Raw genomic sequence first — 15,294 nt, 5'->3', positions numbered from 1 at the left:
TGAAAAAGTGAAAATTCTTAGTTATAACCCTCTTCTTCCAAATGAACGATATATAGTATATACCGGGTGTGGATTGGAAAACGGACCATAGGAAACTCAATGTAAAATTCTAAATTGTTGAATTCCTCCTTCCCTAATTATTTTACATCAAAAGTCATGAGAAACTATTTGTAGAGGATTAAAATCTGTATTAAAAACAAAAGTTAGAATTGTTCTACGATTTAAACAGAGTCCAAAATTTTGAAAAATAGAATACATTTGCCATACCTAAGTGCGTAAAAGTAAGGGCCACACGTTACTATTTCTGACAGTACTCAAACTATTGACTGAATAAAACATCTTTATTATTACTACTTTCTCCTCAACTGAGGACATCTTTTAGACTTTATCGTTTTTTAAACAATAAAAACGATAAAATAAAAATACTGCCAGTTCAAAATATTGTTAATATAAAATTTCATTGTGACCGAAGGCAACCTTATACACATTCTTGCACTGTGTGTGGCCTAAATTTGGCAAATACTTTGATAAAATTTATTACATTTTACAAAATTTTGATTTCAATCCTCTACAAATAGTTAGTGATTATAAATATTTTTTATATTAATAGACAAATTTTGATAATTTTTCTGATAAGAAGAAGCAAAATATCCCAGAATAATTCACACTATTCAATCTATTCTCAATGTTCAAATAAGTGTCCCCCCAAATAAATCGATTAAGAGGAAACAGTAGCGATCAACAGGTAGCGAAAACGCGTTCCAAGATTGCGGCTGTAATTTTGAATATTTTTCGAGATATTTGACACACGTATTCGTAATATAATAAAGAATGGCGGTACAGAGCCCAATTTGAAAAATATATTAATATGTGGAAATCACTCTGTAATTAAATACAATATGTATTAAAAAAGGAGCCTGTACCGCCATTAAGAAGAACAAAAAAATAAACTTTCTTCAAATAAACTTTTTTATCCGATGCCTAGATTTTGTGTCATTTTGGAACTACTAAAATTTTTTATTTCATTAGTAGTTCCAAAATGACACAAAATCTAGGCATCGGATGAAAAAGTTTATTTGAAGAAAGTGTATTTTTTTGTTCTTCTTAATGGCGGTACATGCTCGTTTTTTTAATATTGTATTTAATTACAGAGTAATTTCCACATATTAATATATTTTTCAAATTGGGCTCTGTACCGCCATTCTTTATTATATTACGAATACGTGTGCAAAATATCTCGAAAAAATATTCAAAATTACAGCCGCAATCTTGGAACGCGTTTTGGCTACCTGTTGATCGCTACTGTATCACCTTAAGGGTAAGCACTGGATTAAAGAACAAAGAGGTAAGCACAGCTAAGGTCTAAAATTGCGAGACGGTACCGGATGGTAATACATATTGGCCTTTGCTTGTCAATATCTTAACTTCGCTTGAAGGCAAATGGGTGAAATATTTTTGGAATGTACTTTCAAGTTTTATTCATGAAAGAGCGCTAAACTTACAGGCCGAAATATCGATGAAAGGTCGGACGAAGTTGGTTTTTGTTGAAGATGGCATGAAACCACGACGATAAATTATTGATATTTTAGTCGACACGGATTATCTACGTAGATGTCGAAGAAATTGCGAAAGATGACTTATAGACTATATTTTAGATTTTTAAAAGAAAAAAAAGTTTTGTAGTCATTTTTAACTTAAAATTTTAATTCGTACCTAACTGTTAAACTGTATATGTATAAGACAGAGAAAAAAATAGTCACATATTTTCTTATGTCTCTTTGTTAATTCTCTTTTGTGTCCCTTATTGAATCCAACGATGATTTGGCAGATCTTTTAGAGGCATGGTCCAGGATTTGACGTCGAAATTTCTTCTTCTATTGCCGGAATAGTGCACATCTAGCGATGATAACAGTTGGTAATAGTACTTTTCAACGCTTCTCATTTGTTTCGAACTTCTGTCATATGTCGTATATAGGGCTTTTCATTCAGTCATTTGTTTCGAGCTTGTATCATATGTCGTATAATCCGTGTATATTAATATTATACACAGATTATACAACATATGACAGAAGCTCGAAACAAATGACAATCGAAATGTTCCAATCCTGGACGATTCCTATTTTTTTTTTAATTTTTGGTTGTTTTAATAAAAAAAATTTAAAAGTGGTAGATAAGAAAGTTAGTTTAATATTTAAATAAAAGACAAATAACCTGTTAAGTATATTTACTTCGTTGAAATTATGTAATAGAAGAATAACTTCTTACGTGCGGACAAGTACAAAGTACACACATTCTTTTTTTTTTTTGTTTGTCTAAGCGCCCGAAACACATTCCTCATTGAACGCCTATTTTCGTAATACAGCTAAATAATTTATAGACGTTGTGCCTAGTTAAGTCTTTCTAGGATGAAATATCAAACAATACTGAATAAGAAAGGAACTTTAGGTGATACCATTCATGCACGATCTTCCAACAAATCCTCACCAAAAAAAGTACCTCTAAATGAATCACCCTTTATATTAAATGTACAATAATTAGGGTAGGCCGATACACATACACACAGCAGTTATAACTATTGATCTTGATTCTCACATATAATCCGATTTTATAATCTATTATGTAGATCATTGTTATACAAACTATTTCTGCGTAGTCATAAGATTTGATGGTCTAGTAATCGAGAGTCGAGCGTCTGTAAATAACGAAAATAAACATATATTATTTATGGCAAAATATTTGTTTAAAAATTATCCTTGTTCCCGATACAATGCTCGTGCATTCTCCACACCATGTAATAAAAACAAAATTTGATCATTTTGTATTTTGAGAACGATTTCGGAAGTGGAAATTGAAACGTCAAAATAAACTTATTTTAAGGTAAAACTGTGGCTTATTCGTAGTAAAAATAGTAAATGTGTCGTTCTCCTTTTTTTTTGAACTGCATAAACTATTCCGCAGGGATATTTGGTAATGTTAAACTTCTTTTAAATGACTTTATTTAACTTAACAGGATTACAATAACTTTTTACACAGTGACACAAATTAAATTCAAATACTCAATTACAACTGTTCCCGTGTTCCTTAAAATGTCAAACACATATGTTTATATAGATTTTCTGACGTTCTAGGCGTCCCAGACATTTCTGGGTTATTCCATGACATCTAGAACATTCTCGTACGTGGCTACTTCTTCTTTCACGTCAAGGGACTTTTTTATGTAGGATCAATCTACGGAACTGTCGTAACAGTAAGGTCAGTCCTGCACAAGCTCCCACATAGAGTTGTTTACACTCTCTGTGAGCCCTCCTTCTGGAGCTGTACTCCTAGAATGCTTCAGAGCGTTACATCAATCATAATTCTTTTTGTTTTATTTTTGAGTATGATTTATTTTTGTCTTTTTTTAGCCAGTTTGTCTCGATATTTACTGGAAGATGATATAATTAATAATACAATGTTTCTTCTTGTGGTGCTTTCTCCTTTAATTGATGTTAGCGACTACACTGGCAAATCTGTCTCTGTCGTTAGGCGGTACTTTTCGTTTCTCATAATGTGTCCCAAGTAGTTAGCTTTTCTGACTGATGATTTTTAGCATCTCCCTATCTGTACCTATTCTCCTCAGAACATTGTCGTTGGTGGTGGGGGTTGTCCAAGGTATTTTCAAGATTCTTCTCATCATCATCATCCTCTTTGGCTTATCCCTATGCGGGGTCGGCTTCCCTAATTGCATTTCTCCACACAATTCTATCCTGGGTCATATCAATATTAATCCCCTTTACCAACATGTCCTGCCTAATCGTCTCCCCCCACGTCTTCTTTGGTCTTCCTCTCCTACTCCTTCCAGGAATCTGCACTTCAGCTACTGTTCGTATTGGATGATTAACGTCTCGACGTTGAACATGACCAAACCATCTCAACCTATGCTCTCTCATTTTGGCATCAATTGGTGCCACACCTAGACTTCCCCTAATATACCCATTTTTAATTTTATCCTTTCTTGTCACTCCACTCATCCATCTAAGCATTCTCATCTCCGCCACATGCATTCAGTTCCGTACATCATAGCCGGTTTTATGACTGTTTTATAGAATTTTCCTTTTAGCTTCATTGGAACTTTTCTGTCACAGAACACACTACTCGCTTCCTTCCACTTCATCCATCCAGCCCTAATTCTACTGCATGCATCTGCATCTATTTCTCCATTACTCTGTAATACCGATCCCAGGTACTTAAAACTATTGCTTTTTACAATCAGTTCACCATCCAAAGATACCATTTTATTTGTAGTAACTCCATCTTTAAATGAACATTCCAAATAGTCTGTCTTTGTCCTACTAATTTTTAAACCTTTTTCCTCCAGAGCTCATGTCCACTGTTCCAGTTTTTGTTCTAAGTCTCTTTCACTATTTCCTACTAACACGACATCATCAGCATACATTAAGCAGCATGGAATGTTACCCTGTAGTTTCGCTGTTATCTGGTCCAAAACTAATGAGAATAAATACGGACTAAGCACAGAGCCTTGGTGCAATCCTACTTTCACATGAAATTTATCAGTCTCTCCCACATCTGTCCTAACACTAGTCGTTACTCCCGCATACATATCCCTCACAATCTTTACATATGCACCAGGGACTCCTTTCTTATTGAGTGCCCACCACAGAATCTCTCGAGGAACTCTATCATATGCTTTCTCAAGATCAATGAATACCACATGAGCGTTTTTTTCTTTACTCCTGTATTTTTCCATCAACTGCCTTATAATGAAAATTGCGTCTGTTGTTGATCTGCCCTGCATAAAGCCAAATTTATTCTCGGATATGTCGGTCTCTTCACGTATCCGTCTATCAATTACTCTCTCCCATATTTTCATGGTGTGGCTAAGCAGTTTTATAGCCCTTTAGTTTGTACACTGCTGTATATCTCCCTTGTTTTTGTAGACAGGTACTAGTATACTGCTTCTCCATTCGTCTGGCATTTGTCCAACTTCCATAATTCTATTAAATAAACCTGCTAGACACCTTGTTCCTGTCTCTCCCAATGCTTTCCATACTTCCCCAGGAATATCATCTGGTCCTACCGCTTTTCCTTTCTTTATTTTTTGAAGCGCTTGAGCCACTTCCACGTTTGTTATTTTGGTGACCATTGCTGCTACTGTCTCCGTTGACTCTACAGGCTGTCTGTCAAATTCTTCATTTAATAAGCTGTCAAAGTACTTTCTCCATCTCTTTTTGACATCCTTTTCGTGAACTAGTATTTTATTATTTTCATCTCGGATACATCTAATCTGATTAAAATCTTTTGCTTTCTTTGCTCTCTGTTTGGCTATTTTATATATCTTCGTTTCGCCTTCCCTGGTATCAAGTTGATCGTATAGGTTTGAATACGCTTCTGCTTTAGCTTTTGCTACTGCTACTTTCGCTTCCATTTTCGCAACCATATAGTTTTGAAGATCTGTGTTGAATCTTGTTTCTTGCCACTTTTTATATAATTTTACCTTCTCTTTTATTTTTCCTTGAACTTCGTTTGACCACCACCAAGTCTGTTAATCCTCAAACTTTTTTCCTGACGTTTTCCCCAGTATTTTAATAGCAGTCTCTCTAATACTACTGGCCATTTTTATCCAAATTGTAGTAGGGCTTCCTTTCATATTCCATATTTTCTCTACTATTCTTTCCCTGAATAGACCTTCTTTCTCATCTTTTAGCATCCACCACTTGATTTTTTGTGGTCCTCTCCGATATTTTGGTTTAGTTTCACTTTTTACTTCGATGTCCAGAACAAGCAGCTTATGTTGTTGGCTTACTGTCTCACTAACTATTACCTTGCAGTCCTTGCTTTCACGTATGTCTTCTTTCCTTATCATGAAATAGTCTATTTGGGATTGATGTTGTCCACTTTTGTACGTAATATGTCGAGTTTCTCTCTTTTTAAAGAATGTGTTAACAATCGCCATATCTAGTGCTGTTGCTAGATTTTCAAGATTCTTCTATGAAGCAATAATACAATTACAAAAATAAATAATTTAGTTTTAATCATATTTCCCAGTAACATTATTTATAAACAGGATAAAAAACAAAGATTTGTACTAAAATGATGTATAATATAAAATATCAAATATATGTATAAGGCTCAAACTACATCAGTATTGTGGCAATAAGTGCCCCTATCATTAGAAGTATATAAACAACTAAAGCCGCCCACCAGATGTACTTTTCAAACGTCGTTTGGTGTATATTTCTTAAAACATAAATTCCAACTAAAAGTCCTGCTACAGCCCCGCCCAAATGACACGTAACACCAATTCCATTTAATTCCTGTTTGAAGTACCGTTGATAAGACGCTGTGCCCAAATCGATCGATATTATTAGTCCGAAAACCACAAGTTGTACTGATGCAAATCGTAAACTGTCCCAATTCTAAAACATTGGAAAACAAAAATACATTAGCCGATTTACAAATACGTAGAAAATATTTTTTTTAAATATATCAATAACTAAAGGAATAATGATATTATATTCTATTTTATTCACTAATTATCTTGGGGTAAACTATCAACCACCTTTACTTCGTGAATACGATCAAGCAGAATTTGGAGACCTTCAATATTATCTGACAGAATTACTGTATCGTCTGCATATCTTATCACATTAAGTAGTTCTCCGTTGATTTTTATTCCATATGGCTGTCTCTCAAGTGCCTTTTTAAATAACTGGTCCGAGTAAACATTAAACAATGTTGGTGACAAAATGCAACCTTGTCTGACGCCTCGTTGTATGGAGATTTCATCGGTGTAGTTATCTCCAATTTTGACCGTAGCAGTTTGATTCCAGTAAAAATTTTTAATGACACGAATATCTTTGTCATCTATTCCGATATTTTTCAGTATTTGCATTAATTTTACATGCTGTACTTTATCGAATGCCTTTTCGAAGTCCACGAAACATGCAAATACATCTTTTCTTTGATCACGGCATTTTTGTAATAGGATGTTAAGCGCAAAAAGTGCCTCCCTGGTACCCATAGCATTTCTAAAACCAAATTGGGTATCTTCGAGATCTTCTTCGCATTTGCGTCTAATTCTGTTGTGAAGTATTCTTAGGAAAATCTTAATAGTGTGGCTCATTAGGCTAATTAATCGATATTCTGAGCATTTTCTCGCATTGTGTTTTTTAGGTATTGCGACAAAGATGGATTTGAGCCAATCTGTGGGAATCACTCCGGTGTTATATGTTGAATTAAAAAGTCTTACTACTACTTTTATGTTATCATCCTCTATTAGTTTCAGCAACTCAGTTGGTGTATCATCTGGGCTTTTCTAATTTTAGCACTATTTATAGCGTGTTCTACTTCGCATTTCATAATTTCTGGGCCGTCAGTACAGTTTTGGTAGAATTCGGTAATATTATTCCTATCATCTTCAAACAACTCTGATATATACAGTTGATATATACAGGATGTGGTTACCCATACTAAAAGAGGAAGTCAATATAAAGAAAATACCAGGATTAGTAAATCAATAACATATCGAGTTGGTACATATTTTATATTTTAGTATTGTTTATATATGTATGTATTATTAATATTATTTATAATTTAAAATAACATATGTACATATTAAGGTCAGAATTTGTTATTATTTTTGAGAGTAAACTAAAGTAAGACCTAATACTTACGATGTCGGGATAGTATCACGAGGTTTTTCCTGGTTTTCCCTCGTGTTTTACTATGGAATCTCTAGCACGAGAATTTTACTGTCACCATTGCATGTGGTTGTCTTTTTAAAGACTAATCACATGTTATTATTTTTTTGTGACGGATATTCTTGAGTTGGGGTTGATTTCATGTAATCGAATGAACTATCTTTCAATAAAGTCGTCCCAGGAACGCAACTCATAAATATTGGCAATATCATTTTAAAGTCTTCTACTTTAAAATGAATACATGTCTGAATTACCGATATAAATGAGTCAGATTAAATAAATTATTAGAAGAATTTTTTTACTAGGCAACAACATTTTTGTTTAATTCATTAATATTTTTTGTATTTTGACAACGACACCCGATTTGGGCGTCGAAACGTTAATAAAATCATTTTTTTAGTAAAATTGTGGCTTATTTTCCAGCAAAACTAGTTAATTTTAAAGAAAAATATCTACTCTACTCTAGCAGAGAAGATACAGGACGAGAGAAATCTTCTTCTTCTTTCTCGAAAATTCTTATGCCCCTCAGGGGCGTCGGAGTAAAACGAGAGACAGTGGACATGAAAGAAAAGGGGATGAGTGATAGTTTTGTTGTTTCTAACAAGAAGCATAGTTTAGTCTTTACGATAACCAAATTGATTCAGTTAAGAGCGTTTGGTTTTAATATAGCCTACTAGTTGCTGTTAAGAAAGCAACTTTAAAGAAAACTAAAAAATAGTTTTAAGGCATATGTTTTACTGACATAATAGTCTTGAGATCAAGTAGTTTTTATAATAGGTTTTATTAGTCATACTAGGAAAATCTTTACAACTGCAATAAAACTAAAAGGTAACAAACTAGAATCTAATAAAACCAAACAGTCCGGAAGGTCTTCATAAAACTGATTTGATTTAAATGAACTGAGAATAAACCATTTTAAAACTACAATAAGACGAATTATCTATTAAGATTAATTAGTCTTATTTGATAACCTTATTAGATACTTTAAAACTAGTGACAAATGCTTAACAGTTTTAAAGTACTGGCAGTATCTCTACAAGGTAACTTTAAAACCATTATCTTCTTATTTACCACATAAAACCTCTATAAACCTTAAATAAAACTAAAATGTTTTTATTGTGCTACTTGGGTTGTTATTATAAATTAATGTGTGTGGAATATAAGTTTACCATTATCACTTGGGCCAAATGTGCTGTCATAAGTGCATATACACCTCCACTGGCACCTCCTAAACGAATGTTCCCGTCGATTATAGAATGTGCAAGGCTTCCGGCGATTCCTCCCAAAAAATATACGAGCAAAACCCTCCACCATTTGTTAACCATTTCTAGTGGTATTCCAAGTGCCAGTTGTACAACGAGATTCGTTATTATATGATTGTATCTAAAAAGAAAAAAGAAACAATTTCAAAATCAAATAATTTTATCTTGCCAAAGACCGGAGTTACTCACATAAAATAAAAACCAAAATTTTTAAAAAATGGTGTTTTATTTCTGAAAATTGTCTCCTTTTAGCTCGATTTACTTAACCCAGTGATGCTGTAACTTTTTTAAACCCGTCTGAAAAATACGTTTTCTCGAGGTCTACAACGTGGACTTTCATGACGACGAGGAACTTCTCATTCGACATAAATTTCTGCATACAGAGTGACTTGTTCAAGTGTGGAAACAAAAAGAAGTCATACAGGACCAAATTTGGAAAGTACGGTGGATGGGGCAGCAGTTCGTAGCCCAATTCGACCAATATTGACCATGGCGACAGCGGAGGTGTGAGCCGGTGCGTTGTCATGGTGAAAGAGTACTTTCTTCGGCGTCGAATCGGCCCAATAATTCGGTATAGTAGAGCTCTGCGATCGTTCTGCCATTTTCCAGAAAGAAGATCACACCTAGTGACTCTCAGAAAACGGTGGCCATCACCTTTCCGACCGATAGGGCAGTCTTCGCCTGTTTCAGAGCTCGTTCGCGGGGTGATGTCCACTGTTTCAATTGTTTCTTGGTCTCTGGTGTGTACCACTGGATCCATGTTTTGTCAACGGTTATGAAAAAACGTAGAAACTCCTTCCGATTATGTTTAAGCAGCCTCAAACACTGCGCTGAAGTGGTCTCACGATTGCGCTCGTTGTCCGGAGTGGGCAAACGCAGCACCCATCATGTCGACATCTTTCTCATGCCCAAAATTTTATGACCCACGCGGTCTTTTGAGATGCCCACTGTCTCAGCTATCTCGCGCACCTTCACGGTCGCGAGTCGACGGTCTGTCCATGGATATTTTTCACATTATCATCTGAGGTAAAGGTACTGGAGTTTGACAATAGCTAGGACCTTGTAAATAACACGTAAATTTGTGTACTGCATCGGCTTGACTCATAACTCTTGTCAAAATTCATTAACTCTAGCCCTTTTAGTGGCACTTGGGCGTGACTTGCGACGTGCGACCACGTTGAAACTCGTTAAACCAATTATTGACTGTCATCCTTCGAAGGAGAAGTCACTGTACACAGCATCCAAGCGCCTTTGATTTCGCTACGCGATTTCCCTTTCAAAAACAAGAATTGAATCACCGACCGAATTTGCTCTTTTCCATTTTACTAAAATCCCCAGACACGCCCACTTCCACACGCGGTCAAAACAAAACTACGAGTTCGATTCGGCTGAAATTTTGACATAATTCATGGTATTTCCCACATAACAATTTCATGTTCTTAGTACATTCATAGAACATACTTTTCAGAAAAAGTATATACTGAGAATATGCGTAATTACCATTGCGAATGTGCAGAGCACATACTGAGTATATACTACATTACAGTACTTAAACGTTCTATGTATATACTTAGAATGTACTGCCGCACTTCTTTTCAGTATATACTAAGAATATACTTTTTAGAACATTCCAAGGACGTGCTATAAACCTTCTATTTATATATTTAGAACGTACTACCGCACATCTTTTTAGTTTATACTAAGAACGTACTTTTTAGAACATTCCAAGGAAGTGCTATAAACATTCTATTTATATACTTAGAACGAACTACTGCACATCTTTGTATTAGAAGAATATATTTTTAAGGATATTCTAAGAAAGTGTTATATTGCTCAGAAGTATGTTTTCAGCATCACCTAATCTCATCTTAGGTTCTACTGGTTCTACCAAATACCTATTAAATTTACATATTTTAATGGCAAATGAGAATGTAGTTAGTACCCTACATTCTGCAATATTTAAAAAGTAAGTACATATTTATAAATTTTAGCTATATAAACTATTATATTATAATATTTAGCTAAACTAAACTATGTATGAGAAACTAAAATTTATATACATATATGTACTTACTTATATGTATTTATTAAATAATATTGAGTTACCAAAATAGATTATACCTATTTTGAAGCACCGCAAACAAAATAAAGAGATTATGTATGTTCTTTAGTCCTAGTACTTTATCATTCGTCTTCATCCGTAACACTGCATAGATACAAATAATGCCTATTTTCGATTTCATATTTTACCGTTGTTTCCTACCCTGATCCATTCAGGTAAGAAATGGTCAGAATAAGGCAAGACGGGGATAGGGGGATATGTATTTATTGTGGAATAACAACATCGGTGCACCGGTGGTTAGTGTTGCCAAACGGAGGGAAGTTTCACTTTTTGCGGGAATTTTCAACATAAAAGGTGATAAAGCGAAAAGTTAACTCAAAAGGGAATTTTTGTTTCAGTCCAAATTGTAAAATATTAAAAAAAAAATCAAAATATTTGAAACTAATTAAACATATCTTCTCAGATTTTGTAAACAGAAGGGAATTTTTTTATAAATGTGGGAATTTTTAAGGTTGACGGAAAAAAGCTTACTCGACGGTTGGCAACACCAAAGCCTTTGGTTGTGGGTTTTGGCATGCTTTGGTTCTGGAATGGCCCGGATTGAATTGAATATACCTAAATTCAAATTCCAAACGATGTAAAAATACTCATGATAAACTCGAAATGGTAAAGTTATTTCAATTATGAAAACGAATTTTTAATAATAAACGTTAATACAATTAATGTTTAAACTTTTTTACCATACAACAATTTTGAAATGAAATTCGTCCAATACTACCTACATACATAAATTTTATTAATTATTCTATTCTAAAATATAACGAAGTTGATAATCTATAATATATCGAAGTTGATAATCTATAATATAAGGCTAAATTATACTTCCTATAAATACATATTATTTTTAAGATATCTTGAAAGTATCTACTTATAAGTATGTGTTAAGAATGTACTTATAAGTATGTGCTAAGAATATTCGATAAAGGTATATTCTAAGAATAAACTTTTACGAATATTCCGAGTTACTACGTACACGAATGTACTCAGTATATTCGGTACGAGAATATACTTTAAAGTATATGCAAAGAACATGAAATTTAGAATGTTTTTTAAGATACATGCTATGCTTGTACTAAGCATATACTAAAAAGAATATACTCCGACGAATGTTGGTAGTATATGCTTAGAACATGATGCGAACATCATTGTTATGTGGGAAATATGTGTTTTGTGTTTTATTGGCACTGGTTTTCACAACCAACTGGCCAGTCAATTTCATGATTTTTTTAGACTATAACTTATCACTAACTCAAGGGAGTAATGTGTGGTGTGTGTGTTGAGTGTCTTGTTACTTTGCAAAGTCGACGTCATTGTCTTTGCAAAGAGATGCTAATTGTATCTGAACGTCTGCGGTCCCTCCGGTGAGTACCGATCCCACAAGGACCGAATCTATTTTCATTTATTAATTTATAATAATCGAAAAATTTCTGACCCTGGTGAGATTCGATCTCACGACCATTCGGACCTTTCGATCCAAAGGTAGGCGCTCTTACCACTGAGCCACAGAGGGGGTGTATTTAAATATACAATGGTGAAGTATACGTACCCAATATGTACAAACATGTACGTCACGAACCTCCATACTTCTTTTTTCTTGTCTGGATCGTAGAGAAGATATCGGCCGGTAACACCGGTTGCAGTAAGTGAAGATCCTTCCTGTGTTAGTTCATCTGTTATGAATAAAGCAAATTCGAGTATGGAAATAAGTAACATAAAAACAGGTGGAGGAAAGCATGAGTATTCATCGCAAAGGTCGCCTTGACTACCACGTCTGCCACCACTACGAGCTGCACGGAGGCTTACTGCCTGTTTGGGATGTGGTATTAGATGATGAATATATCTAAAATATTGAAATTAAAATGAAATAGTTGCTAAATTCCGAAATGTACGTTTTTGTAAATAGTAGCAAATCTTTCTACACAATAGATTAGCTTGTCAGTATGCCAACTTCGATATGCCTTCAGTGCCTTCAGCCCGACGTTCAGCAGATTAACAGCAGAGATCAGTATACACGCTTCGATACCAGCGTAACCCCACTAATTTCGACTTCTACTTCTACTCCGAGGCATCCCAGTAGGGCAGCCGAGAATGTATTTAAGAAAAAGCGGAGGATCGTAAAGGCAGTTCCACTTAGTGTAATGAACTAAAAGAAGCCCAACCAGTGGCAGCCAGCAGTCCTCCGACCAGCGGCAGTTATGTGCGACAGCGGTAGCTACCCATCCACCAACTCCGATCCGGATCACCAGGGCCCCCGTAAGGGTAACTGGCGCCTGTGTGCAAAAAAGGATTTTGGAGCCACTTAAGGCATTTTGGATCATGTTTTTCTATTTATTTTTTGAAGGTAGGTAGGTAGGTTCTTGAAATAAAGCAAAAAAACTGAACTTTAGAAGTCATACTTATAGTCCAGTCACTCACGGTAAAACATTGCAAAACCTCCGAATTTTAAAGAATTGACATGGAATTTGGCATACACATACCTAACATGTCAAATAAAAAAAGTGATATTGTGCGGATGTCTGCTTTTGCTCTGGATGTGAGTTTCACCCCTTCTCGGTGGTAAAAAAACATAGAAACGTTCAAAAAAGGAATTGGATAAAATGACTAATTTTAAGCAACTTTTGTTCTATAGAGTTTTTTCAGTAAGTTCAGTAAGTATTTTATCAAACAAAATGTTTTTACCAAAAATAAATAAGTTTCTAACTTCAAAATCGTGAAAATCGCCCAGTAATTAGCGTCCCAAATGAAATTAATCGTTACCGCTTCACTACAAGTTACTTATGTATTGTTTATATTGATCTTAAGTTTCATCGGTTCAAAGTGCTTTTTTTGAAAAGGTTGTTCTAGTTAAAAGGGCTTGAACGAGTCCTTAATCACAGGTGTATGCAAATTTTGAACAGCCATATCTTAACAAATTTTTGTTTTACAGGAAAACAAAAATCCAAAATATTCAGAATAGAGAAACCTACATTTTTTACTGCTTGAGATTTTTAAGATAAAAAATTTTGTCCAAAAGATTTCTTTTACCAAAAAAAGAGATCAACTTTATTTTGAGCATAACTTACTTACTTTTGATGCTAAAAACTTTTTTAAAGAACAAATATAAAGCTTGTTTTAAACACTTCAAAGAAGTTTTAATGACCTTTCCCCGAAATTCATTTTTTGGTTATTTCACGTTGAAATATTCGATTTGGAATTTGAAGAATAAGAACCTACTTTTCATTAACTACAACTGTGCTTCTACTGGGTTTACAGACTTCATATGCCAGCCATTTTTTAAACTTCTTGTAAGTTATTTTTTTGATAAGAGCATTTTTTCGATAAAATACTTACTTTTTTACGATAAAAAGAGGGTTTTTGTTAAAAAATTAACACATTCACTCGCAAATAACTCGAAAAGTATTAACGTAGTGAAAAAATTCTATAGAAACAAAGTTTCTTAGAATTACTCAGTTTATCCAATTCCAGGCTTATTTTGAACGTATGTTTTTCACCCCCGAGAAGGGGTGGAAGCCACCCCCAGTGCAAAAGCACACATCGGCAGAATATCACTTTTTTTCTTTGACTTGTTAGCTATGTGTATGCCAATGTGTATTTCATGTCAATGCAAGCGGTTCTTTAAAATTCACAGAAAAAACCGTGAGTAAATGGACTATTATTTGTAGACTAAAATATCAAAATGAAACAAACATAATAAAATCATAACAAAATAAATTAAAATGCCTGACTTCCGACATGGTCTTGCATATAGGAATCGGCAGTAACTGGATGATATACCTACTAATAAAATTTTGTGTGTATTTATTACACCTTCGTCTCCTTTATCTAATATTTCACAACCATGAAAGTTAATTTCAACCAATCCATCTCTTTCCCTATACTTTTTCTTGTATTATAAGGCGAAGTAGATGGAATATAGGTCCTCTAATTATTATATGGCCGAAGTATTCTGTTTTTCTCATGTTTTTCTTCTATTTATACGTAATCCTATTTAATTTCTCAACTTTTATTTTAAAATTAATTTTTGGTTTTTTTTGTTTGTTTTTTTTTTCAAATTTTTTGCAATTTTTTACTCTGGGTTTTGGCGCTCCTAAAGGATGGCGCCCGTGTGCATGGTACACTTTGTACATATGGTAGCGGGGGCCCTGCGGATCACCAATATATTATGTAAGACCAATAATGACATATGCATCAGAAACAAGACCCGATACAG

The 15,294-nt window shown here is 34.2% G+C and overlaps 1 protein-coding gene across 3 annotated transcripts in view; it reads right to left on the bottom strand.

The window, feature by feature from the left end:
• Positions 1 to 6,010: 6,010 nt before the first annotated feature.
• LOC126880451 (rhomboid-related protein 2-like) overlaps positions 6,011 to 15,294 on the bottom strand; it is a 71,064-nt gene continuing 61,780 nt past the window's right edge. For all 3 annotated transcript variants that reach the window (XM_050644314.1, XM_050644315.1, XM_050644316.1), the window contains exons 4-6: positions 12,631 to 12,924; positions 8,870 to 9,083; positions 6,011 to 6,416 (exon numbers count right to left, since the gene is read on the bottom strand). In XM_050644314.1, coding sequence (XP_050500271.1) covers positions 6,135 to 6,416; positions 8,870 to 9,083; positions 12,631 to 12,924 — 790 coding nt within the window. In that variant the 3' untranslated portion in view covers positions 6,011 to 6,134. The remainder of the gene's footprint in view (positions 6,417 to 8,869; positions 9,084 to 12,630; positions 12,925 to 15,294) is intronic.

The sequence above is a fragment of the Diabrotica virgifera genome, chromosome 2, assembly GCF_917563875.1.
Source record: "Diabrotica virgifera virgifera chromosome 2, PGI_DIABVI_V3a".
Classification (NCBI taxonomy): Eukaryota; Metazoa; Arthropoda; class Insecta; order Coleoptera; family Chrysomelidae; genus Diabrotica; species Diabrotica virgifera.
This window is presented reverse-complemented; position numbering and strand designations above follow the sequence as displayed.